Source organism: Sardina pilchardus, chromosome 6, assembly GCF_963854185.1.
Source record: "Sardina pilchardus chromosome 6, fSarPil1.1, whole genome shotgun sequence".
NCBI lineage: Eukaryota > Metazoa > Chordata > Actinopteri > Clupeiformes > Clupeidae > Sardina > Sardina pilchardus.
This window is the reverse complement of record NC_084999.1, coordinates 24,301,125-24,324,989: the sequence shown is the minus strand read 5'-3', so window position 1 is coordinate 24,324,989 and position 23,865 is coordinate 24,301,125. Positions and strand designations below refer to the sequence as shown.

The 23,865-nt window shown below is 41.9% G+C and overlaps 3 protein-coding genes and 1 long non-coding RNA gene across 7 annotated transcripts in view; 1 reads left to right on the top strand and 3 right to left on the bottom strand.

Moving 5' to 3' along the window:
* Positions 1-727: 727 nt before the first annotated feature.
* On the top strand, positions 728-2,707 carry LOC134083077 (uncharacterized). The gene is made up of 3 exons (XR_009939697.1): positions 728-1,379; positions 1,837-2,129; positions 2,305-2,707. It is a non-coding gene; the product is annotated as an uncharacterized LOC134083077 (long non-coding RNA).
* A 60-nt stretch (positions 2,708-2,767) lies between these two features.
* Positions 2,768-4,803, bottom strand: emg1 (EMG1 N1-specific pseudouridine methyltransferase). The gene is made up of 5 exons (XM_062539198.1): positions 4,608-4,803; positions 4,301-4,402; positions 3,924-4,065; positions 3,532-3,740; positions 2,768-3,330 (listed from the first exon to the last, which is right to left on the bottom strand). Exons 1-5 carry the CDS (start codon positions 4,755-4,757, stop codon positions 3,217-3,219), a joined length of 717 nt encoding a protein of 238 aa, XP_062395182.1. The 5' UTR covers positions 4,758-4,803; the 3' UTR covers positions 2,768-3,216.
* A 3,120-nt stretch (positions 4,804-7,923) lies between these two features.
* Positions 7,924-15,248, bottom strand: kel (Kell metallo-endopeptidase (Kell blood group)). 2 transcript variants are annotated; one of them, XM_062539196.1, is made up of 18 exons: positions 14,646-15,246; positions 14,215-14,374; positions 13,586-13,867; positions 13,226-13,353; positions 12,966-13,115; positions 12,687-12,758; positions 12,097-12,285; positions 11,668-11,828; positions 11,359-11,476; positions 11,177-11,272; positions 10,852-10,950; positions 10,472-10,540; positions 10,195-10,298; positions 9,923-10,012; positions 9,697-9,764; positions 9,347-9,507; positions 9,042-9,131; positions 7,924-8,357 (listed from the first exon to the last, which is right to left on the bottom strand). In XM_062539196.1, the coding sequence occupies exons 1-18, from the start codon at positions 14,685-14,687 to the stop codon at positions 8,211-8,213; spliced, it is 2,226 nt and encodes a 741-aa protein (XP_062395180.1). In that variant the 5' UTR covers positions 14,688-15,246; the 3' UTR covers positions 7,924-8,210. The 2 variants fall into 2 exon arrangements, 1 of the variants encoding a protein (XP_062395180.1); XR_009939696.1 differs by having other exon boundaries at positions 8,219-8,357; positions 9,042-9,117; positions 14,646-15,248.
* A 311-nt stretch (positions 15,249-15,559) lies between these two features.
* The window catches only part of zyx (zyxin), a 21,111-nt gene continuing 12,805 nt past the window's right edge, over positions 15,560-23,865 (bottom strand). For all 3 annotated transcript variants that reach the window (XM_062539193.1, XM_062539195.1, XM_062539194.1), the window contains exons 7-10: positions 20,861-21,030; positions 20,476-20,654; positions 18,286-18,406; positions 15,560-17,769 (exon numbers count right to left, since the gene is read on the bottom strand). In XM_062539193.1, coding sequence (XP_062395177.1) covers positions 17,656-17,769; positions 18,286-18,406; positions 20,476-20,654; positions 20,861-21,030 — 584 coding nt within the window. In that variant the 3' untranslated portion in view covers positions 15,560-17,655. The remainder of the gene's footprint in view (positions 17,770-18,285; positions 18,407-20,475; positions 20,655-20,860; positions 21,031-23,865) is intronic.

Genomic DNA, 23,865 nt, shown 5'->3' with positions numbered 1-23,865 from the left:
CAGGTAAATTAATTTATTCTGTATATTAAGCCTGTTGGCTTCATGTAGATTTACAACATGAAGCTACATGTATAGCTAAATTCAAATAGCTATGGGTTTGAATTATATAAGGTCCTATGGCCTTTGTTTTATTTAATCTTTGGCGCCAAGTGACCTGCTAACGTTAGCTTAAACACTTTCCAAGTTAATCAAATGTTTTGTTTTGTTTTCTAACGCAGAAGATGGATGAATGGGAGGAAGAGGAGCAGCTTGTTGTTGCTGAGCTGTCGGGGATTATAAACTCAGAATTTCTGACTAAATGCCGAGGCAAATGTAAGATTGTGGACATCGACAGTGACCAGCCAATTATGCAGGTGGGAAGGTATGTCTTTGCTGGGAATTATGAAGACGCGTTGGGCACTTGTGTGATACTTGAAGAACAAGGAGATGCAGGCAATCCGGACCTTAAATATAAATGCCACACCATGAAGAAACTTATGATGCAAAGAACCTTCCTGACGGAGAAGAAAGAAGAGGAGCCCGCTTCTGCAGGCATTGAGACTCTGGCCCTGAGTGAAGGGAATCCAAGCGATAGATTCGCTAGTATAATCTGCAGCTTTGGAAAGGATCATATAGCGCCAGATGGAGCTGATGCTGATGCTTTAGGTGCCAGTTCAGATTCAGAGCCCGAAGGGATGGAAAGGGAGCGGTCATCCAGCAGCATGGGGGACAATCCAGACAACAACTGATATGGACAGTGTTTATAGACGTTATATCTGGGACACATTCATTATGTGGAGAAAAGGACAAACTTTTGCAATATCTCCAAATGAACGGTATCTCATTTGTGTCTTGCATAAGTAGCAGGACTTTCACAGAACCTTTTATTAAAAATATGGTTAATGATCTTTGTTATGAACTGTCTGATGTGAAAACATGGAGGTGCGTTGCGCTCTAGAACTAGAATCTTTGGTTTGCGTTCAGTTCTTGCAACTCGTTCCCATGAGAATGAAAACCGTTACCATAACATTTCTGTTTTCGTGTAAATTTTAAACATTCTCGATTTATGAACAATCTTGTTAGTGCATAAAGTTATGTAAGGGATAATTTACAACTGACCACACGTCTTGATGCAAAGCCAGATTGTATTCAAATGGCTAAACCTAGTCCAGGAACCGGCAAGAGAGGTGTTAAAGTTATCAAAAACCAAATAGACTTGGGGTCCCAGGGAACTACAGCTAATTCTACTGGAAGTAAGAAATTGGGTGACATGAAGCCCCGCTCTGGCAGACAACGGGACCATCGCGGTCTTGGGAAAGCAGGGGCGAAACGGTTGGGTCAGATGTTGAGGAAAGCAATTCAACAGAAAGAAGGAATCCAAGGAAACAAACCTTTACCAAGTTAGTATAAGGTTAATTGCATCTGGCGTTGTTATTATTCAGCGTTATTAACGTGAACTCGACAATAACTAATATGATAATGTTACATAAAATAATTGAATTAGTTCGAGTGTCAAAACTGCAGTTTTCTGAGTATCAAAACTCACAAGCTAGCAGCTACTGTAGTATTCATGGGTTTCATCAGGTCCCTTTCCACAGGTGTATTAATCAAGCACCATGCAGTCTGCATTGATATTCAAGGTGCTTCATTTTATACACATGTGGAAAGGGACCTGATGAAACCCATGGATAACCACTGCTTCGGAAAAACTGCAGTTATTTTTGTAAGTGACCGAGGATAACGTTGAGTTACTGTTAAGGTTAGGTTTATTGATTAATGTTTGGTTACGTAATGCTACTTGACAGTACATTATAATGTATGCCTATATTTGTTTCTTTTTTCTTCTTCTTTAACAAGAAACCCCAGTTGGTTTGTTAAAACACCAGGCCGATGCAATTGCAAAAGCCACATCCAGTGAGAAGCCAAAGTTGGTCCCACAAGTTTCTGATCTCATATTGCAAGTCATAGCTCAGTGCAAAAGCCAGGGTGGCATATCCATGGTTGAGCTCAAGAAGGCTCTGGCCGCTGGTGGTTATGATGTGAGCAAAAACAATTCACATGTGAATAAGGCAGTGAGGGGACTTGTGAGGACAGAAACTCTTTTGCAAACCTCTGGAAAAGGAACCGAGTCATTTAGGTTTAACTTAAAGGTAACGACTTTCACTGTTGCTCTATGAATGGTTTATTAGGCATATCTTCTGATTTTTTTATGGTAAACACGTCACTTGGCTTGATCAAGATAGTTAGCGGTAAACTGAATGGCTGGCTGCTACATACAAAAAAATCTGGTATGTATCTAACTGGTTGTAATGTATGGGTGCACAGAAAATAACAGGTGAGAAGACGATCCGGACAAGGGCTGCAAGAAAGAGAGAGGCAGGTAGAGTGGTGAAGGAAAGCCCAGTGGTTCATCCTAGCGCAGCGACAGAGAGATCTACAGACGTACCCTCTAAAGCAGCCAGCAAAGATGACAAACCAACCAGAAAGTCTGCTGAGCCAGTGAGAAATGCTAAACCAAAGGCCAAAGCATCACCTGCAAAACGAGCGAAATACAGTCCAAAGAAAAAGGGCGGTGAAGGCAAAACAAAAGCAACCAGAAGAAATAGAAGATAACAAGACTAGATTCATGCCAGATCATTTAACCAAAAAGTATAATGTTTGCAGAATAACTAAAATAGTAAAACATGGCAAGCTTTTGAGGCTACAAACAATAAAATGTTTGATAACAGCTTTGTGTACACTTCAAATATTGCAAATCAGGGCAAGAAAGTTAACAGTGAACACAAAGTAAAGAAACACGAGTGTTTATTTGGCCCATGGAACAACGATGTTTCCACCAAAACAAATTATCTGTGGAATTCAGTTGAAAAGGTAACAATATCTTGGTGCACAATATAAATTTTTATACTTTTGACTGGTATTAGTTAATTGTAATGTACCTCCCCTGTTGGTTGTACTCATACAACATATCTGGGGAGCAGGCCTTTGATAGACTTTCATTGTCCCATTACGAAATTCCAGTAGACTAACTACTTTATCACAAATCATCATCCTTTGAGGGTAGCCACATATAAAAACGAAGTAAGATCCACCAGGTGACAGTTCAGGATGAGCAAAAATCAAGGCAGTTATACCACTGCCTTTATTATGAAGTTCTTTGCAAAAACAAATGTTGTCCCTTGCAAATAATGTAGTCCATCTTTCCTTCCTGGAGAAACACAGGTTTGGCTTGTCAGGTCACAACACACCCCAAACCTCTTCAAAGGCAGAGCACATCTTTGCACAGGTGAGGGCAGCAGATAGAGGGTAGTTACTAATGGACACGGTCTTCTCTGTATAATCCACATCCACCTACAAGACAGGAAGGAAGGGTTGGGACATTACACATGGGAAGGAACTGCCAGAAAAAGAAAGTATAGAAAAAAGTTCATTTAAACATAGGCTCCGTTCTCTACTTAGATATCTTAGAAGGCAGCAGTTTCCCCCGATTCGAACGGAGCCATGGTGAAAACTACCGGTCAAATCTAAGTGAGGGTAAATAGGAGAACTTACTGCGCCGTGAGCAAAAGCCCCAATCACCACAGCTGCTGGTCCTTCTTCGGGCACAACAGTCCGTGCACACACAGCATCGCCTGAAGAGAAAGAGGTGCCGATGCGGGGGCATCCTGGAGGCAGGTGGTCAGAGACAGGGTTCTTGATGGTTCTCAACAGACGCTGTGGTCCGTCAGCTGCTCGTACACTCAGTTTATGCAGCAGCTGGACTGTGGAGGAGTGAGCAGAAATTGATGCTTCATGATTCTCACATCTCAACATTCAGAATGCCAAACACAAACATGTTGTACGTTGCCATTTAGACAAGTTTTTGATGATGCAGTACAGGCACACATTATACATTCCTACAACAATGTGATGAATGTGTTGTGGAGAAAATATATGATCCTTACCCATGAGGCCGCAGAATCGTGCAAATGTGCGTGGGATACGTGTTTGAGGGTTGATTTCTATTAAGACGTTCTTCTCCGTGTGAATGTAGACTTGTAGAAGCCCAGCTCTGTTCAATGGGCTGTCCATTAACATTAGTAAGCACTGAGGAGAAAATTGCACAGGCAATTTACACAGGGATATCCATTATACTATACCAAATAAAGAAAAGATTCATTTTTTACACTACTTCTATTACAGAATATTTTCTAAAGCCCATCTCTAACTTTTATTTTTATAACCATGATGCAACTTTGTAAACACTTTGTGTGAAGAAGACAGTCTTATTTGTCAAGTTCTAACAGAAGATCTAGTTTTATTTGACAAGTTCATGATGTACCTGATGTGTTATATCTGGTCGGATCTTTCCTGGGTCTCTTCCATTCTTTAGGATCATACCCTTGTGTTGATCGCAGTTAAGCAACTCAAATGTTTTACCCACCTGCAAGTAAGACATAACAATTTACAGCAATTACACAGTAATATATGCGTAACCTAAGTCGAACTGTCAGCATTTAAACAACACACCTACCACTACCTTGTGATATAGAAGCAGAGAATCTTTCCATGGAGCCAATTAGCTGCTATAGCTAATTGGTATTAGCAAGCTAACTAAGTTCCCGTTTAGTTTATATCACACATTTTACCTTTACAGTTTCAAGCGTAGCTCCCTCAAGGATTACAACAAGTCGCCTTTCTGTCATCCGATCTTGAAGGCGTTGAGGCAATCTGACTCGTTTTGGTTCATATTCGTCTAAATGTTCCAGACCACGCTTATCACCGCTGTGCGCTGCCATTTTTTCTCACAGTCAACAGTGGCGCATATGATCTACGTCATTTAGAGGGAGGTGGCTCTGGGTCGTCACATACTTTCTTCACACTGATAGGCTACTACTCCTGTAGACTATTTCTATGTCGTTTATTTAAACTGCACTGGTACAATGTCTGTTTAGTTGTGTAATTCTGTGATACAAATTATTTTATGGTAACATAGACTTAATGCATGTTAGCATGCAACCAATCAACCAGATCTGCGCTGCATGAGGTCGAAGGAGCCTATGTGGCCTATTAGACCGTGAGCCAGGGCCTCAAATTATGGAAACCGTTACCGAAAAGGTGGCAAAAGGCTACCATACCTTTTCTGAAAGCCTGGAATCTCAGCTTTTCAATGATGTATGATGGCCATCTGACAAGAGTAGCTGTTTTGAGTTAAGACACATAATGTAAACTAAGGTTAAAGAAATAATGTGTATAAATCAAGCAGAACACTGGAATATTTTATTTTGTTATGTTTGGTATCATTTTAAAGGGGAGACTCTGAGCTTTCATTTAAATCCTTTTGTGAACATTTTGGATAAGTAGGGGAGAGCAGGGTCAATTGAAACACTTTTCAGTTTAACGTCTTTTTCAAGACAGGTGAAAGGGATACAAATAATGTTGTCATATGATCAACAAATCACATGTGTCCTCTCTTAGTTACCAGTATAATTTCATATACACCTTGAGTGATCGCGTTGTTTTTTAACTTTGAACGTAAGTTGTCATTTGTTTCAATTGACCCACCCTGTCGGGTCAATTGAAACACATGTGCGGGACGAATGAAACAGCATATTGTAAACAGAAACCATTCACTTTACTCTAGTTTTTATGAAACATACCTAACAACATACTTCTGTACTTGTCATGGCTAAAATTTCACCTGATTCTTCAAAATATAAGTAGGTCAAAAAATGTATTTTTCCATGTGCGTCAATGTCGAGATATGCGTTTCGATTAAACTCACATTTCTTCATTTTATACCATGCTGATGACTACATTTCCATCTAATTTACTTATTTCCCGTTGTAAGCCTTGTTGAGGGATTCACAATTGATCTTCCTCTTTTATTTTGAAACATTTTTTTTTTTTTTGCATTGATAGTTCGGGACGATTGAAACAACTGTTTCAATCGTCCCGACAGTGCTAACTAACACTTAAACATATTTTGCTTCTAAACCTCAAAATGCTGACATTTAACACTTTCAGACATGTTTAAGTAATGATTCATCTCTCGTATGGTCATGTGATCATTGCATGAAACAATAAACACGAGTTGTGATCACAAAAAAATTACCGCACATAAGATTTTACTTGCCGGTGTCAAAAACAGGTTTGTGGGGATAACGTTGGAATTCGATGACGTCATGGCACAAGATTTCCCGTGGTTGGCAAGTCTTGTGTGATGAACAAACTGACGACATATGACATTTCAGATGTGCATGGTTTTCGAGGAAATCGCTGTGTTACTTTCGTCCCGCGTTTCAATCGACCCGGCTCTCCCCAGCCAACCCTGGAGCTCTTCAAACCTTTAATAACACACATTTCCCTACCATTTCCCTACCATTTTTTGTCTTTTAATCCTGTGGCACCTGGGAGCATCAGAGAAACAAAATCCAAACACTGAAATACTGGCATGACCCTAAGGATTCAGGAAATGTATCATTTACCCATATTATCTGATTTGGAGGGGGTGATTTACAGTCTTGTATCAGAGATGGCATTTTTTCAAAGACATAAACAGTAGTGTACTATTACCCTTGGCTAATTTGTTGATAAGTCGAGTTGAAAGTCTGAGGTAAATATATTTTAGATAATAATTATTGATACAGATAATTTTGAAAAAGTTGTTATTCAGCATTCTCAGCATTTTTAGATAGTTAAAAAGGTCCTTAATACATATCCACTACATATCATTTATATCAGATCCCCACTTTCTTTGAATATACATAAAAAAATGAATGCCTTGTTCTCAGGCAAGAAAATACACGTATACACAGGCTGCGATACTGTAAGTGCATTTGCAGGCCGTGGTAAATTGTCAGCCCTAAAACTTTTTCAGAAGAATGAAAACTTCTGTGAGACCTTTCAGAAGGTTGGGGCAGACTGGGCAATGACACCTGAGTTGTATGCAGCCTTAAAGGAGTTCACATGTCAAATGTACAGCTCCAAGTCCAGAATCACCAACATCAATGAAATGAAGTATGCACTTTTTTTGTGCAAAGAAAGGCGTAGAATCCTGGCAGTTAACTCCATGCTCGGATTCTCTCAGGAAGCACGGTCTCAGAGCTAACTATCAAGGTGCTATCTGGAGAAGATGCCTCGAGAACAACCCTGAAGTTCCTTCCCCAGTTGAGCATGGGTGGTCTAGACTGGACCAAGATGGTGACTTACAGCTCTCCATAGACTGGTTCAATGTCTCCATTGGTCCACAAGCAGTACTTGAGTTTCTGTCCTGCTCATGCAAGAGGGACTGTGTCACTCCTCATGTCAGTGTGTTGCACTGTATAACAACTTTTTCAAAATTATCTGTATCAATAATTATTATTTCAAATATATTTACCTCAGACTTTCAACTCGACATATCAACAAATTAACCTTAAGGGTAATAGTACACTACTGTTTATGTCTTTGAAAAAACGCCATGTCTGATATAAGATGGAAAATCATCCCCTCCAAATCAGATAATATGGGTAAATGATACATTTTCTGAATCCATAGGGTCATGCCAGTATTTCAGTGTTTGAATTTTGTTTCTCTGATGCTCCCAGGTGCCACAGGATTAAAAGACAAAAGATGGCAGGGAAATGGCAGGAAAATGTGTGTGATTAAAGGTTTGAAGAGCTCCAGGGTTGGCTGTACTTATCCGAAATGTTCACAAAAGGATTTAAATGAAAGCTCAGAGTCTCCCCTTTAAAATGATACCAAACATAACAAAATAAAATATTTCAGTGTTCTGCTTGATTTATACGCATTATTTCTTCAACCTTAGTTTACATTATGCATCATAACTCAAAACAGCTACTTTTGTCAGATGGCCATCATACATCATTGAAAAGCTGAGATCCCAGGCTTTCAGAAAAGGTATGGTAGCCTTTGCCACTTTTTCGGTAACGACCAACCCCTCTGGCTCACGGACTATATGGGGTTGCAGACAGACAGATGTGAACATGGTGAAATAGATGAATGTATCCTTGCTGAAAATGCTTTCCTTGTGTATGGTCGTCACAGACTTCTCCTGTCAGGACATCTGTCTTACTTAAGCAAACAAACAGAGACAGACAGAGACATGTTCGCTATCAGCACTTCTTCATATTTCATTGACAAAATTAGGAGCTGTCCAGACATTTCTGTTTAAGATGGCGAGTCTTAAATCCTGTGATAAACAGTGACAAAAAAAAAAGAAAAAAAGAAAAAACCCTGTCAGACACGCATCAGCAGCTGCCTAAGGGGTAAACCAGTGATTTTTTCTGACAGGTCATCCTTGATGGACAGAGGTCTGAGTTGGCACATATGACAGACACCAGGAAAGAAGGTTCAAAGGTCATCAGCTGACGGTATGGGTAAGGATCACAGCTGACCTAGAGGAAAAGTGAGAATATGAGCCATATCAAGTTCACTGTAAATTACTGATAGTCATACAGCCGAATTTCAGATAACTTTATCAGGGTTACCAACTCTCATGCATTTGTTGTGAAGCTGATACTTTTTCAGCAGTGTTGCTGGGTAATTCACACACTGATCGATGGATTAAGCCAAACGCATTTGTGTCAGCGGACATGGTCCAAAGTAAAACACAATGAGAAAATGCCAGAATTGTAAATGTCTGGCTTCAGAAAGTAAAAGTCCTGCCACATATTTGCTCCAACTATTCACTAAATCATCAACTCCTCAGCCAGGTAGATGAGCTAGTGAAATCACCTGTGTTAAATGCAAAGATAGAAACAATACATAGGACTGAACCAGACTTTTACACCGGCTAAAAAGCTTGGGAGTGCAGTAATCACATTACTTTAATATTTCACATTACTGTGGTTCTGCATGTTTCCTTTTCTGGATATTACCTTAATCATCATTAGGCAAATCATGATCATCCAATCAGAATAAATGGAACTGGTTATGTGGTTGCCCCGTGACATTGATCAAAAAGTTGCCCCATAATCATCACCTTGATGCTCAGTCATTTCTGTTTTGTCTGGTAGCGAGAAAAAAAACATGCATTGATTTGCTTTAATAATGGGCAACTCTGGCTTTTTGTAACTTACTTGTGTGAAAGAGATAAGGAAGAGATGTGTGTTGACGAAATCCAACAGTGAAGTATCACTCTGATGCGGTTGTAAACTGTTCAGATAGGCCTAGGAGACATGTCAGGAACATGGAAGGAGGAAGATGAAAGAGAGGAACAAGGCTGGGAAGTCCAGCATTCACAAAAATAAAAGCAAGAAGGTAAATAAAGGACAGGAGGTCAACATTGTGACATCTTCTATAGCCTCCACAGTGTTTATTACAAGTTCCCATAACAATTAATTCCTAGTCTTCCGCTAAACGCAGAAAAGCTGTGAAATCTGACCTGTAGCGCCACCTGCAGGGCAGTGTACTGCACCCACACCTCCAGCTTCTGTGATGGAGACAGAGAGAAAGCCCCCATGCGACCTGGGCCCTCTGTTACACTGATGTACTGAGACCATACACACCCTCCTACTGATTCTGGGCTGCCACTCTGCGTGTGGACTGACACACACACACACACACACACACACAGTGGATATGAAGACTTACAAAATAAAGACTATTATTCAATTGTGTATGCATGACAATGAGTGCACACATGGTGAATTTAAAGGCAAATGGCAAAAGTCTTTTCTGCACCAGATAGCAATCACTATACATAAAAGCTCAATTGGCATTTGAAGTCCTTACTATCTGGAAGGAGGAGGTGGAGAAGGTCTTTGGCCATCATGAATCCTAGTCCTCCATAATTCAATGCCCTGCAAAAGGAAACAGACCATAGGTAACTGACCCATTCGACAAGTCAGGCAGTTATACTTGAATACAAGTAGCCTATGAGTCTCTGAAAATGTCCATTTCTGATTTGTATTTTATCACAGTGCTTTCAGTTTCCTCCCTATGGAAACTACAGATGTACCTCGGATATGTTGGATGAAAAAGGGGTGGGAAAAACATCCCGGTGGGAAAGATTATATCTCTTCCTGAGAGAAGTGGAGTGACAGACAAACTGCAAGCAAGAGATAGAGAGAGAGAGAGAGAGAGAGAGAGAGAGAGAGAGAGAGAGAGAGATGTCAATGTACATGATTGTTTGTCTTGTTTTACAAGCCTTCACTTCTCATCGTTGTCTGACCTTCTCCTTCACCTCCAGAAGCGTTAAAACAGAAAAAGTCCAGATAGGTGTTCACTTACACGTCAGACTGAAGGTGTTGTGAGAAGAGTTGGTTTCTTCTCTTCTGCTCAAGGAGAAGAGATTGCATGTAGTTTGAGAAATAACTGTCTGCACTGATGACCACCTGACAAATAAAACCATTAAACTGCATTACAGTATATTGCCAAATATACACACAGACGATTGTAACAGCTGAGATGAGTGCTGAATACATTTGCAATAATAGGTTACTGTTGTTGTTGCTTTTGTTGTTGTTGATGGTGGTTTTGTTGTTGCTGCTATTATTATCGTACCCACCTCTGAGTACAGTTGTGCAAGTTTATTTTTGTCTGTGTGAGCCAGGAATCGTGGTCTCAGAGATTTCACCTGCAGAGAAAACATCAGAGTGGGACTATTTTAGTAAGGACAGTATAGTAAAGCCCAGACACCTGGATTAGAATGACTTCAAAGACAGGTTTATTCATTCCATTTTTACCATACAGAACAAATTGTAAAGGTGGTGATACATCTTTTTGAGCAACGTTGCTGGGCAACCACATAATCTGTTCATGTGTTCTGATTGGGTTATCATGATTGCCAACTGATGATATAAGTACTCCAGAAAAAAGCTCAGGAACACTGCAGAACATGGACGAGAGAGAGGCAGGACGTGTGAGTTAGCTTTAAGGACTTTTTACCCTTTTTAACACAGAGTTACGGGACTCCTCGTCTTGCCACGTCAGATCTGCTAATTTGCTCTGCACAGAGGAGTACAGATTCCCCACCAGTTCGTCTGCCTGCAAAGTTAATGGACACATGGGAAAGGGTGTTTCTTATTCATAGGGACTTGGTATTCACTTCCATTATCCATCAAGATGAAAATGAATAATTTACAGTGTTTTACTTCTCCTGAAATGATCTCAGTATTTTATGTAGTTTATGAATGAATGATATATGATCTTGTCAGTTTCATGTAAATGTTCCGTCATAAACCCATCCATCCATCCACCAGTGCAGCATTACCTCCTGATGTGCAGTTCTGTCTCGGACCATGTGACTGAGAAGCTGGTCAAAGCCCCTTTCTGTCCTTCTAATACAGTGTTTCCAGCGAGGCTCCTCCTAAAAAAAAGTAAATGAAATAAGAGAAATTCAACTCTGTCAGCCTGCACACAGACCACTTATCATGAAAGTGCAGGTCAATTCACCTCCTCCATGTTACCGAGGGCAACAGAGAGGTTCCTTTGTGTCTCACTGAACCTTGAGTCCAGGGCAGGAAGCACCGTGTGCAGCAGGCTCAGAATCATGTACGTCTGGATAGGAACCCTATAGGAGGACGCGGTCAGCACAGTGTCAGGTACAAGGAGACAACTGCACATGTAAACACATTGCTTACTGAGTGCTGCAGATGTGACCCAGTGTGTGTTATTGGGCATGCCATCTACACTGCATATGGGCACTGAATCCATGGTTCATACTAAAGGTCTTGAGGGTTTTTTTATATATACAGTATATACCTGCCCATCATCTCATTCCTGAGCAGCCATTTGCTGATGGTGTCCGACATGTGGATGATGTATGGCAGGTTGTGCAGAAGGACAGAATCTGATTCGCTGATAGGCAGGGGGTGAAAAGTAGCCTCTAAGCAACCAAGCCAGTCAATCACCGGCGCCAGAATCTGTGGAGAGTAATGTGATTTAATACTGAAACAGTGCATGCCAGAGTCAATTGAATGTTGCGCTCAAACCAAGGCCAGATGGGTATAATAGTTCCAGTTAGTACTACAGTCAGATCAGGATGAACTTACACACCAAACACTGTTATATATATAAGTAGACATAAAAAAAAAAAATGGAAAAAAGAAAGCAGTGAATCAATGAACAGGGTATGACTGATTCACTATTTTCTTTTTTATTACACACACACACACACACACACACACACACCTGCAGTTCACGTATGGTGACTCTCTGGTAGAGCATGTTGGACTGCAGACGGTGGTGGAGTGGAGAGGACTCTCTGGCCAGTTCAGAGGACAGAGCTATGTATAGACCATTATGCATCCCTCTGGTCACTTTGGGAACCCCCAGCAAATTGAGGTATTGCAGAGAGGAGAGGAGGAACGGCCGTAGGCTCTGGAAGAGGCAGATGACGTTAAGGAGGAACACTTGTTGAGATGTAAAGGAGGAACACTTGTTGAGATGTAAAGGAGGAACACTTGTTGAGATGTAAAGCGACTCATGAAATGATGTTTTAACACTATAATGCTGTAAACACTGTAAGTCGACCCATTTAGAGGGATGTCGGATCTTGATCTTTAATAACATCATCAACTTTATTGCCAGACTCAGGGTCCATTCCGCAGACACAGACATCACAGACATGACATAGCCTACAACATACATTAAAGAGATGAAAAAGAAACAGATAAAGAAAAGAAAGAAAGAAAGAAAAAACACAAATAAAATGGACTGATCTGCCGAGGAACTGTTTTAGAAGCATAAAAACGATGTCATTGCTATAGCACACAGCCTACCACAGCATTGGCTTTAGACGTCTGACTCTGAGTGTCCCACTCAGTAGGAATTTGAAAGTGTGGTTGATCAATCTGTAGCAAAAGCAGAAGATGACCATCACCCTTAGTACAAAGTGTGACTGACATTGATTAAGAATTGAATGGCTGTATTAAATTTTTGAAAAGCATTTTGTCTGGACCATAGGTCTGGACGTGGAATAACACTTCACATTTCTGAATTTCTGTGTCTGTGAGAGCACAAGGCCCTGTATTATCCCAGCTCTACATCCAGTGGCCCACCTGTATGTACGAGGTGTTGTGCTGCTGGTTGGGGTCTCTGCCCACGTACACACTGAAGAACGGAAATGTCCCATACTGACCCATCAGCAGAGCCAGAGTGGAGTTAAAATCAGACCGATTCCACGAGCCTAATGCTGACCAGCCACCCAACTACAGAAACAAACAGAAAGGATAGAGCAGAAGGAGAGGTAGGGGGTGAGTACACACTTACACTTGCACAGTAGAGTATTAACTCAGGTCTGGATTTCTCTCTTGGTCACCTGTTGAATGAGCTTGAGAAACGGCTCAGAGCCCTGGCTCTCTATGGAGTTTATGTCCATGCAGGAACGGAAGAACTGTCGTGCCTTCTCCTCCAGAGAGTTTGGAGAGCGCAACCCTTCGGCCATCTCTGAGCAGGCAGAGAGGTTTGAGGACACATTTGAGGGAGTAAAGGTAACTGTGTAAATGTCATGTTTAAAAACACACACACATTTAGGTTATTGATGAAGTAAATAAAATTGATTCTATAATTGTTTCATTGCAGTTTAAAGACGAGCTGTTATTACAGTATGGAGCAGTTATTCATGATGACTAGAGTGTAGCTGCAGAGGTCTAACCAGCAGCATTTTTAAAACTCTTACCCAGTATGTCTTTAATAGACTGCAGCAAGAGTGTTTCTCTGTCAGGCAGTCTGTCAATCAGAGTGTCATTCTCTGTTTTTCTCCTTATATCGTCTCTTTTCTTCTCACCCTCCCCACTGTTGCTAAGGTGAGCAGTGCCCTTGCCTCTCTGTCTGCCCCTTGTGGCTCCCGACGGCCCACAGGTAAACAGGAAGTAGTCACATGGCTGAGTGAAAGGATCCACAGCCACTGAAAGATACGTAGCGGCATCCAGACAGGCAGGAGAACGGCATGGAAGAGAAGCTAAAGAGAGATGTAGAGAGAGAGAGAGAGAGAGAGAGAGAGATACGAGTGCAGAGAAGAGATGACAAGTTCTTTACTGAAAACAACAATAAGCATCTCATCATCAGGCATTACACTGTCAATACAAATTACTGCAGAGAGAGCTGAGTGATACGCAGCAACATCCTGACTATATTCAGGTCCAAATACCCATGGCAACCTGGGTCCAAATCTGACCCGAGGTCAGTGCCCTATTCCACCCTCTCTCTTCTGATCTCTCGATCTCTGTGACTCCCACTCACTTCCTGTCACTCTTCACTGTCCTATCATGTAAAAGCCAACAAGCCTCCTTGGTGTAGGTGTTGTACCTGCTCTTCTGTTGGCTGAACTGTTGAGACCTGAAGGAGACTTCTGATTCTTCAGGGAGTTTAGCCCCAACCCAGTCGCCATGGCAAAGAGGAATAAACCCAGGAGGACCAACACGACTTTGCCACATTTAGTCCACGCAAAGGCTTTAGGTTCACTGGGCTGTTAGACAGAGACAGTGGTCACACTCAAGCCATCAGTACAAAACTACACAGCATCCTTCCTCTTTCAATCATTTGAATGGAAAGGACAGTAACTCTATGGTTCAGCAAAGGGCACTGAGTTGTGGCCTTCACACAGAGGAACACACACCATCCTAACAAAGCATATTTACATAGAAGGGGTCCGGTGCTTTAAGAACAGTAAATGTTTTACAAAATCATTCCAAAAGTCATATAAATCAAAGTCATATGAAGTCCTAATGTTTGCTTACCTGTGCTGTGGTTGAGGTGTCCTCTATGGTCATACTCTGCATTTTCTAGTCTGCTGCTGTTTGTGGTCAGTATCCACTGAGGGATGGGTGCATTGCTGTCTCTTTCTCCACTTCCCCTGTCTCTCTCTCTCCCTCTCTCTCTCTCTTACTTGTCCCACTTCACCGGTAAGGCCCCCCTCTCTCTTTTGCTCCCACTGTCATCTCTATCTGCTTTAATCATCCTCCCTGGACCCTGTTCCTGTAGCAGATAAACACTCTGACATGGCCTCCCAGTTGACCTTCTTTCTCAGTCTTTTCACTTATTCTTTGCCATCGTTTGCAAGGTGGAGATGAGACTCTCAAGTGTGTGTTCTGTGTGCGTGACAGAGCCATACTGTCTCCATTTGTTTTTTAGCAGGCACGCAGCAAAGGGCACCTCCCAGACAAGAATTCAACAGTTAAACTCAACACTTGAGACGGCATCCAAGTCTGAGACCTATAAAAATGAGTCTGTGTGCGCATTTTCTCACACACGTGTTGAAAGACTGAGATGAACGGCACACTGTCCCACGCTTGCTCACTCGCTCGCTCACGCACACACACTCACAGATTCCATACAAGTGGCTACAGGCCCCTATCTGAGTAACACGCAGCTGGCTTGGGCTGATAGCAGGAGAGGAGTGTGTGAGTGACGACTGCCGAGCCGACACGCGTCATGTTTTGCGCTAAGTGCATGTTCAGTTGCACGTCCAACATCTCCAGCTCAGTGGTCTATCCGAAATGTGGAGGAGGCACAGCAAAATAGGATAGGATAGGACAAATGGATTTTAGTTACACACATGCTGAGAAATCAGCCAGTCCTTCTCAAGACTTAGAAAGTAGGTTAAGTTCAATAGAAAATGATGCAGTTGAACATTAAGTCAACACATGCCCACTGATAACCAACTTTTCTTTATTTCTGAATAAAAATAAAAGTCAGAGACAATACAAATGGGTCATGACAGGACATTTGGCATATTTCAAAACGTAAACATACACACATTCACATATTACAGAGGAATTTATATATATAATATATGTATGCACAATATGGGAAACAAAAAAAAAAGGCAAATACATGGCAATTAAATAAATGCTTTGGAGAAAAGGAAACAAAATACAAAGTGGTGTTTCAGTTGATCATTATGGCACACAAAATATACTGTGGTAATAACAGATGGCCACCCTGTGATGCAGACTGTGTGACAAGCAATACAGGTTACAGATAACCACACAAACGCATACACAAACATACACACACACACACACACACACACACAAAACTCATTCTGAAAACTATGAAAAAATATCAATACCATGGAATGACATTTGGTCATGAGACAATCAGAAGAATGTCTAATTTTCCATTCAGGTCATGGTACGTGACTTTCATGCATGGTCACCAATGGAGAGATTTTTTAGCCAGAGGCCAACTGTAACAACATGAGTGTGGGTGATTAAAAAAAAAAAAACACACAACACCAAACAGATAAGTTCAAAGTTAAATGGAAATAAAAACACGATCAATAGTTATTTTCATAGGAATAGAGTGATACATTTGGAAACGTACGCTACAGTACATCGAAAGAAAGAAACTCAGAAGAAAGTAACTGTATAAATGAAAATAGTGGTGTTTCTTAGTTCATTAGAGAAAAGATCTACAGAAAGAAAGCAAGGAATACTGTGCTGTAAGTTCATGATCATCGCAGAAATCGCCAAGAAGGAATGAACACTTGGGGGATAAAAAGGAATGGGTGTAACCTGGAACAACATTAGTGAGCGACAGAGCGTCTGGTTCTGTCTGTTAATGCACTTACTAGCATTCATAGGTCATCAAACATTTATGAGATACGTGATTCTCACGGCTAGACTAGCCTTTAAAACAAACACCTAATAGGATTCCAAAACCTCAGTGACAGAAATAATCGATGATTGTGAGAGGCCTTCTGACTGTGTGCGAACCGTGTCTATGTCTAAGCCTCACCTAACACATCTCAATCTGAGGACCCTCCTCCGAACACTTTACAATAAGCTATCAAAGGGAGGCTTTTTAGGTGTGCTACTTTGCTCAATTCAGCATTTATCGTCCAGAGCAGAATTGTCCTAAGCCGCCTGGTTGTGCTCTACCTGCTATTTAACATTGGAGTGCTATTAAGATTCTTCTCTTGGCTTCTAAAGTTATTTGTTGGTATTTCGTTGCAAAGCAGTTTTACACATAATTACATCCAAATATTTTGGATATAAGTGGCCAGAATGCCATTTGGAATCACTTTTTTCCATTGTTCACTGCATGCTCATAGACGACAGACATACTGGAAAGCTGCTTTTTTTTAAAAAACATTTCTTGTCTTTTTTTTGTGAAATCAGGCTTTAACCCTAGGGGTGCACTTCCTGATAAGCACTACAACACACCCGCAATGTCTTGTGGGTTCTGGAGCTAGTGAAGCGTTGTGCCACTATTTTACTGATTTCATCTAGTTCCAAAGTGCATATGGAAAAAAAAAACTGCCCCAAGAGATTCTGGGGAGGCCCTAAACGTTAATTTTGTCCTATGTGATGCAAGCGCCTGTGCAAGTCATGCTGGGAGATGTAGGCACAGCGATAAGAGCGATGGTGGACTGGCAGGCCCTGCAGAGAGATGGCTGCGGTTGTAGAACTTGGTCAAGACTGAGAGCAGTACATTACCACTGATCTGAGTCAGCCACTGGAGACACACACATACACACACACACACACACACACACACACACAGACACTGTGTGTACAAAGCAGAGAAATTTGCATTTGATACACACACACACACACACACACACACACACTTACACTCACTCTCTCTCACGTACACACACACACACACACACACACACACACACACACACACATACACGCAGCCCTAATGCAAAGCCATGATGAAAAGCTGGCTGACATCCTGTGCCAAAGATGTGATTTCAAAGTTTTCAGTTTTGAAGTGACTGACAGGGCTCTCAGCAAATCAATGCCCAGCCTGTTTGGCCCGCTGGGTGTGGCATTTCATGCAGAGGATCTTGCCATCCAATGGGAAGCAGCCGTCAGAATCCGCCTCTATGGACAGTGGCCGGGCACAATCCTAGAGACAGGGAAATAAATGAGAACAGAAAGTAGGCCTACTGTTATGGCTTTTTAAATAATTATATGAAAGAGACATTCCGCATCTGAAAATCTTATGTTAATTGTAATGCGCTTTCATATTACTTTGTCAAAAGAGCAATAAGATTCATGTTGTTGACATCTGTGTATGCATCAATACAGTAATTTCCCACATATAAGCCGCATTGTGTATAAGCTGCAGGACAGTGTTTTATGCAAGTTAAAAGGAACAAAACCATATTAGCACCATATTAACTGCCCCACTATATTAACCTCATAGCTGAAGAAATTTTGCAAAATCAATGTTTAAGCCGCAGCTAATAGTCGGGAAATTGCGGTACTGAAATGATCAAACTAATCAAGTACTTTCCAGACCTTGTGTAAGGGAATGATACGATATTCCAATTGTAAAACCCAACCTGACTACGACTTTGTGCCCTGACTGTGGGTATTGGTGTTGCATTAATGACAGGGTGGTGAAAGGCGGGTCCATTACCTCGCATCTGTAGCACTTGAGGTGAAAGTTCTTCTCCAGAGCCACCACCCTCACAGTCTCCTCACTGCCCGGGTCGGGGATAATGGGTTCGTTGCAGCTCACGCAGATAGGCGAGAAGCGTCTGGGGGAGAGAGGGAGATAGAAAGAGAGAGAGAGAGAGAGAGAGAGAGAGACAGAAAGAAAGAAAGTAAAGAAAGCGTGAGAGAGGGAGAAAGAGAGAAGAACACAGAGGTGATTACAGCAGCTTCAGTGAGTAATGGCTCATTCCAGCTGATTCATTCCCTCACTTCTTAAACTGCAAATGCAATGCAGTGCGGTCTCAGTCCAGTGTATAAGCAAACATATATTATTATGTATGGTTATGTATACATTGTGTGTATATATTATTAGCAGTGTTGCACATTGTTCACTGTGGTGAGCAGGTGTGCTACTCGGTCGCAATGAGACGGATTGTTAAGCGTGACTGGTAGTGTTGTTTTTGGCGGCCTGCTTTGGTTTTAGTTTTAGTCTAGTCTTTGTGTCAAGCTGTCATTTTAGTTTTTATCAGTTTTAGTCACGTTCATACTCTTTTAGTCTAGTCAAGTTTTAGTCGACTAAAAGTATGAGCATTTTCGTCTAGTTTTAGTTGACGAAAACTAATGACTTTTAGTCTTGTTTTAGTCAATGAAAATTGGATTTTAGCATCTTTTTATTAATGCAATTCTATTTTAAGGGGTTGTTCCTCCATAGACTGGGTAAGACTGTTTTTAGTGGCAGGCACTATAGCACCAGCGAACTCTGAAACTATAGGACTGGATGAAATGTGCAGATAACGGTCTCCACTGATAAATATCACACTGGCTAACCTGGAAATGAGGTCCTATGTCCAAAATTCTGAACTACCCTTTTAATATGAAATGTTAATAATAATTTTCATGGATTAAAAAATTACAAATATTACAGGTTACATAGGCACTGAACATTGACAGTGGAATCAGGTATGTTACACAGAGTTTGGTCTCCCCCTGTCACCATGAAGGACTATTTGGAATATTCTGTAGACCTGCTGTTCCTTTTCTGAGAACAATTTAACTTAAGATCAAGTTGTCCTTAGGTTATTGAATGCTGTAAATGTGGATGCTATTTCACCATTAACTAGGTAGCCTAAGCGTGGTTACTCACAGTTGCCATCTTAATGCAGTGTTTTGTAGCCTATAAAACGCATTTCACGTTCATCACTCAGTTTTAGCAGGCTACAGGCCTATGCCTTGAGAGGTCGCTGCCCCTTTAAATGCGTGGGACTTTAAATTACGTTTTAACTCCATGCTGATTTTGTTGATGAACAGCACCGTCTTTGATTCAGTTTTTCTACCGTTTAAATAAACGACACACGCGCACTGTGTGGTTGGTAAGGAATTGTTTTCAATAGTTTTCTTGCAATTCCCACACAACATTAGATAGCCTACTAAGCCAAGGTTCCATTAAAAATGTGTCTATGATTAGAACTTCGTTGCTGATCGGTGGAATAATGTTATTATTGTAGGCTATATGACAGCGCCAGCATCAGCTGGACAGAAGCTTAGGCTACACACAAATCTGCAGTTGCCTGTTAACATTTTCATCTGAATTAGATCTACATGCGGAGGTGAGATAAGTAGCCTAGTGCAAAGTTGAACTGAGAGAGTTGCCAATCTAACGGACTGAACGTAGCCTATATTTCTTAGCTTCTATTAGCGATAACGATAGGCTATACATCTACCGCTCCTTTGCTACATGATCAAATATTATCAGATGAGTGACAGAAGCACCGGATATGACCAACAGGCCCACGCGAGAAACGCTGGTCCTCTGGTATGATAATCAGACCATGCAACCTGATGCGCCCCTGAAGTGAGACGCAGGAAACAGAAATACTGCAAAATAATAACACGACTAAACGACACAAAATAATGTTATAACATTCCTGTCCTTCTGGTCTTCGAAAATGAAGAGAGATGTTAGCATGTTTTTTATTTTGTAAACCACATTTAGTCTCGTTTTTATTCGTCAACGATATTGCCTTATAAATTTAATTATAGTCATCGTCACATGGCCAGCATTTACGTTGCGTCTCGTCTCGTTATAGTCACGTGAAAAAAGTTCGTTGACGACGATATTTAGTCATAATTTTCGTTGACGAAAGCAACACTAGTGACTGGTGTGGGGACTCACCGGTGGTAATCGGGCACGCAAAAGGGGTTGTTGTTGTCATCGGTGATGAAGGGCGCCCCCTCCAGGCTGCAGCTGCAGGTGGTGCAGCGGAAACAGTGGGCGTGGAAGCACTGGCCCACCGCCTTCAGCACGCGGTCAGTGATCCGCTCACCACAGCGTGAGCACATTGCCAGGGAGTTCTACAACACACACACAGAGTTTAGAAAACCATATCAGATATGTATGCATGCTCTCTTTAAGGATGCACAGTCTTTATTAAAATTTAAAAGGGCGTTGTTGCCATGCTATGTGCATCTAATGCTTGCGTGTTCTCTGATGACGTCCCATTGCATAGGTTGCAAGGGTATCTCAAGGGTGTCTCTGCATATGGGACAGTGTTACTCACCACATAGCAGTCCTCGCACTGAGGTGTGCCATCCTTGTCATAGAACTGCATGCCCTGTAGGGGGCGATGGCAGGACATGCAGCAGAAGCACTCGGAATGGAAGAGCTTGTTCATGGCCTTCACCGCAGGCTGGGTACGGGACAGGGCCTGCCCACACTTACCACACATCTCTATAGGGGGGAGAGAGAGAGATAGAGAGAGAGAGAGAGAGAGTTAGTTTAACATTTCTTGCAATGTGCTGAAAGACCTGTAATGTATATGTCTGTACTGAAGAATTACTTGCGGAATTTACAATAAAGGTCTAGACTATAGTCTTGGTAACTATAGGTCCCCTGTGGATTGAGAAAGAACCTGAGAAAGTGGATCCAAAGAGAGGGGGAAAAGGAGGTATATATATTACTCCTTCACAAAGATCTACTGGAATGCCTCGACATAGATGTTCACATTACTATTTCAGCTTTGCAATAAAGTGTGAAATAAAACAGTTCAGTACTGGTCTTTCCCTGACAGTTTAGAATGTGCAGGGGGGGGGGGGGAGAGAGAGATTGGGAGAGAGGATAATAAACACTGAGCTGGCCTGCTGGACCTAACTACCTTGATCTCACACAACAAAAGTTTACAGACAGACCAGCATGCAGCTACCATCTCTCACACACACGCACAGTCGCACACACAGGGATTTGTACAGCTAACAAACAGCCACACAATCCACATTCTGGCTTACATGTCACTTCTCATGAAGCGTTCACTTCCCATCCCAAAGCAGCAAGGCCCTGGTGGACATGTTCTTACACTTCTCTCTCTAGTCAGTCTCATCTTGCTCATGTCCTTCATGTTATCTGTGGCCATCAGGCTTGTATTCACCGTACCAACAAAGAATGCTCGCGCCCACAATGGATTTCACAAAAGAAAAAGAATAATTTCCTGATGACTAAGTGTTCAGACTCTTTCTTTCTTTTGTATGACATGAAACATCACCATATGAAGGCTGCATCACAGATAGTAGGTACTGGATCTGGTTGAATGTCACCCCCATCTTCACTAGGCTGGTGTTATTTCTCCACACACACACACGAGAAGAGTCTCTGTACAACGCATATGCCACACATTTTCTTCCAACATGTGGCTATAATAACACTTGCATGGCAACCCACCTCACAGATCAAACAGTCCATTTCTTAGATAGCTTCGCTATAATCAGTTATTCTCATAGTCATAAGTCATGAGTAAAAGGAAAAAAAATGGGAACCTTTCTCTGAGTCAATAATGTTTGTTGCAGTTAAAACTACAGGAGGGTGCTCATTAAAAAAGGGCCAGTAGGTTCACGGAAAAAAAAAATCAACGGGGAAAAAAAATAAAAGAATTGAGGCACTCAATAAGCTTTTATTAAATACTGGCTAGATGCCTGTGTGATTCAACTGTTGCCCTTAAATACATAAAGGAACATTGGTCTGTGAATGTCACACGTCCCTCATGATCTCCAAGGTTGCATGCCTTCAATTATTTGACAATGACTTGATTCACAGTGAGTGGAAGCAGCTACACTTTATAGACCACACCAACATTTTGGGTAATCATACATGTAAAATCAAATTATGGCGACTTGAATCATAGAGGTCAAATTGGTCTCCTTCAAAGTGCTATCTGGCACACTTGACAGCCACTTACTGACCAGGGCCGGGTTTCCCAAAATTGTTAAGAAGCTCTTAAGTGCTAAGAACTTCTTAGGAGCGTTGTAAGAATGTTCTAAGAACGCTCCTAAGACGTTCTTAGGACTTAAGAGCTTCTTAACAATTTTGGGAAACCCGGCCCAGAATGTTCAGCTGCTCTGGGAGGGAACCTTCACAAGCCTGAGATGTGTGCTCATCCAACAGAGAATCATGAAGGTTTGGCAAACTTTGCACATGACTACTGAATGATCACAATATCCTCATGTTTGCACAGAGGACACTCTCCTCTCTCTATGTCTACAGATAAGTATTACAACATTTGAAATGTCACAAATGTGTGACCAATTCTCTGTAACAGAAAATCTTCAGAATATCTTTACACTGAGTGCATAAACTGTCCGAACTGCATAGCATCAGACTGAGCGTAGGCTTATGGCTTTCCACTCATGGCCATACTGTGTGGTGCGAGAATACAGAAGGCTGGCAAGAGTGAAAAACAGCCTTGACTGCAAGCCACTGATAAAGAGTCCACTCTGATCTACAGGTAGACGAGGCCCTCACCTGGGCCTGAGGGAACACATCTACATTTTTCTCTCTCTCTCCACCTGTCTCCCCCTCTCTCTCTCTCCCTCTATTTGTCCATACATCATTCTCTCCTTCTATCCATCCATTCCCTCCTTTTCTTTTTAATATCCCAGATCCGGTGTGTTAGTCGGTAGCTGTCGGTTGCCGGCCGTCTTCAGAGCCGCGCAATCGCATCCCATCTCAGCCAACGCTGACAGAGACGAAGCAAAGCCATTACCGCACAAAGACAGAGGGCTGGAGAGAGGAGAGAGAGACACAGTAGAGACAAGGGGAACAAGCATGTCCCCCACGTGATGCCACTGATCGGGCATTAAGATAGAAGCAGGGCTTCAACTGGCAACACAGTGATAGGGAGAGAGAGGTGGAAGAGAGGAGAGGGATGGATGGGGGAAAGAGGAGGAAGAGAGGAGAAAGAATGAGGAGGAAAAGAGAAGGAAGAGAGGAGAAAGGAGGAGGGAAAGAGGGTGGAAAGAGGAAGAGAGGAGTGATGAGGAGCAGGAGGAGGAAAGAGAAGGAAGAGAGGAGAGAGAAGATGCAGAGAAAGAGTTGGAGGAGAGAATAGAGAGTAAAATAGAAGGAATAAAGGAAAGAAGGAGGGAAAGAGAGAAGAGAGGGGGAGGAGGGCAGGCTGGGAGCTGACTGACAGAGTGAACATTTCAGACGTCATATCCTGTGCTGTAAGTTTCCTGGGTGTGTGCATGTATGCATTTGGAAGTCCACTTTCCTGTATGCATGTGCACATCTATGTGT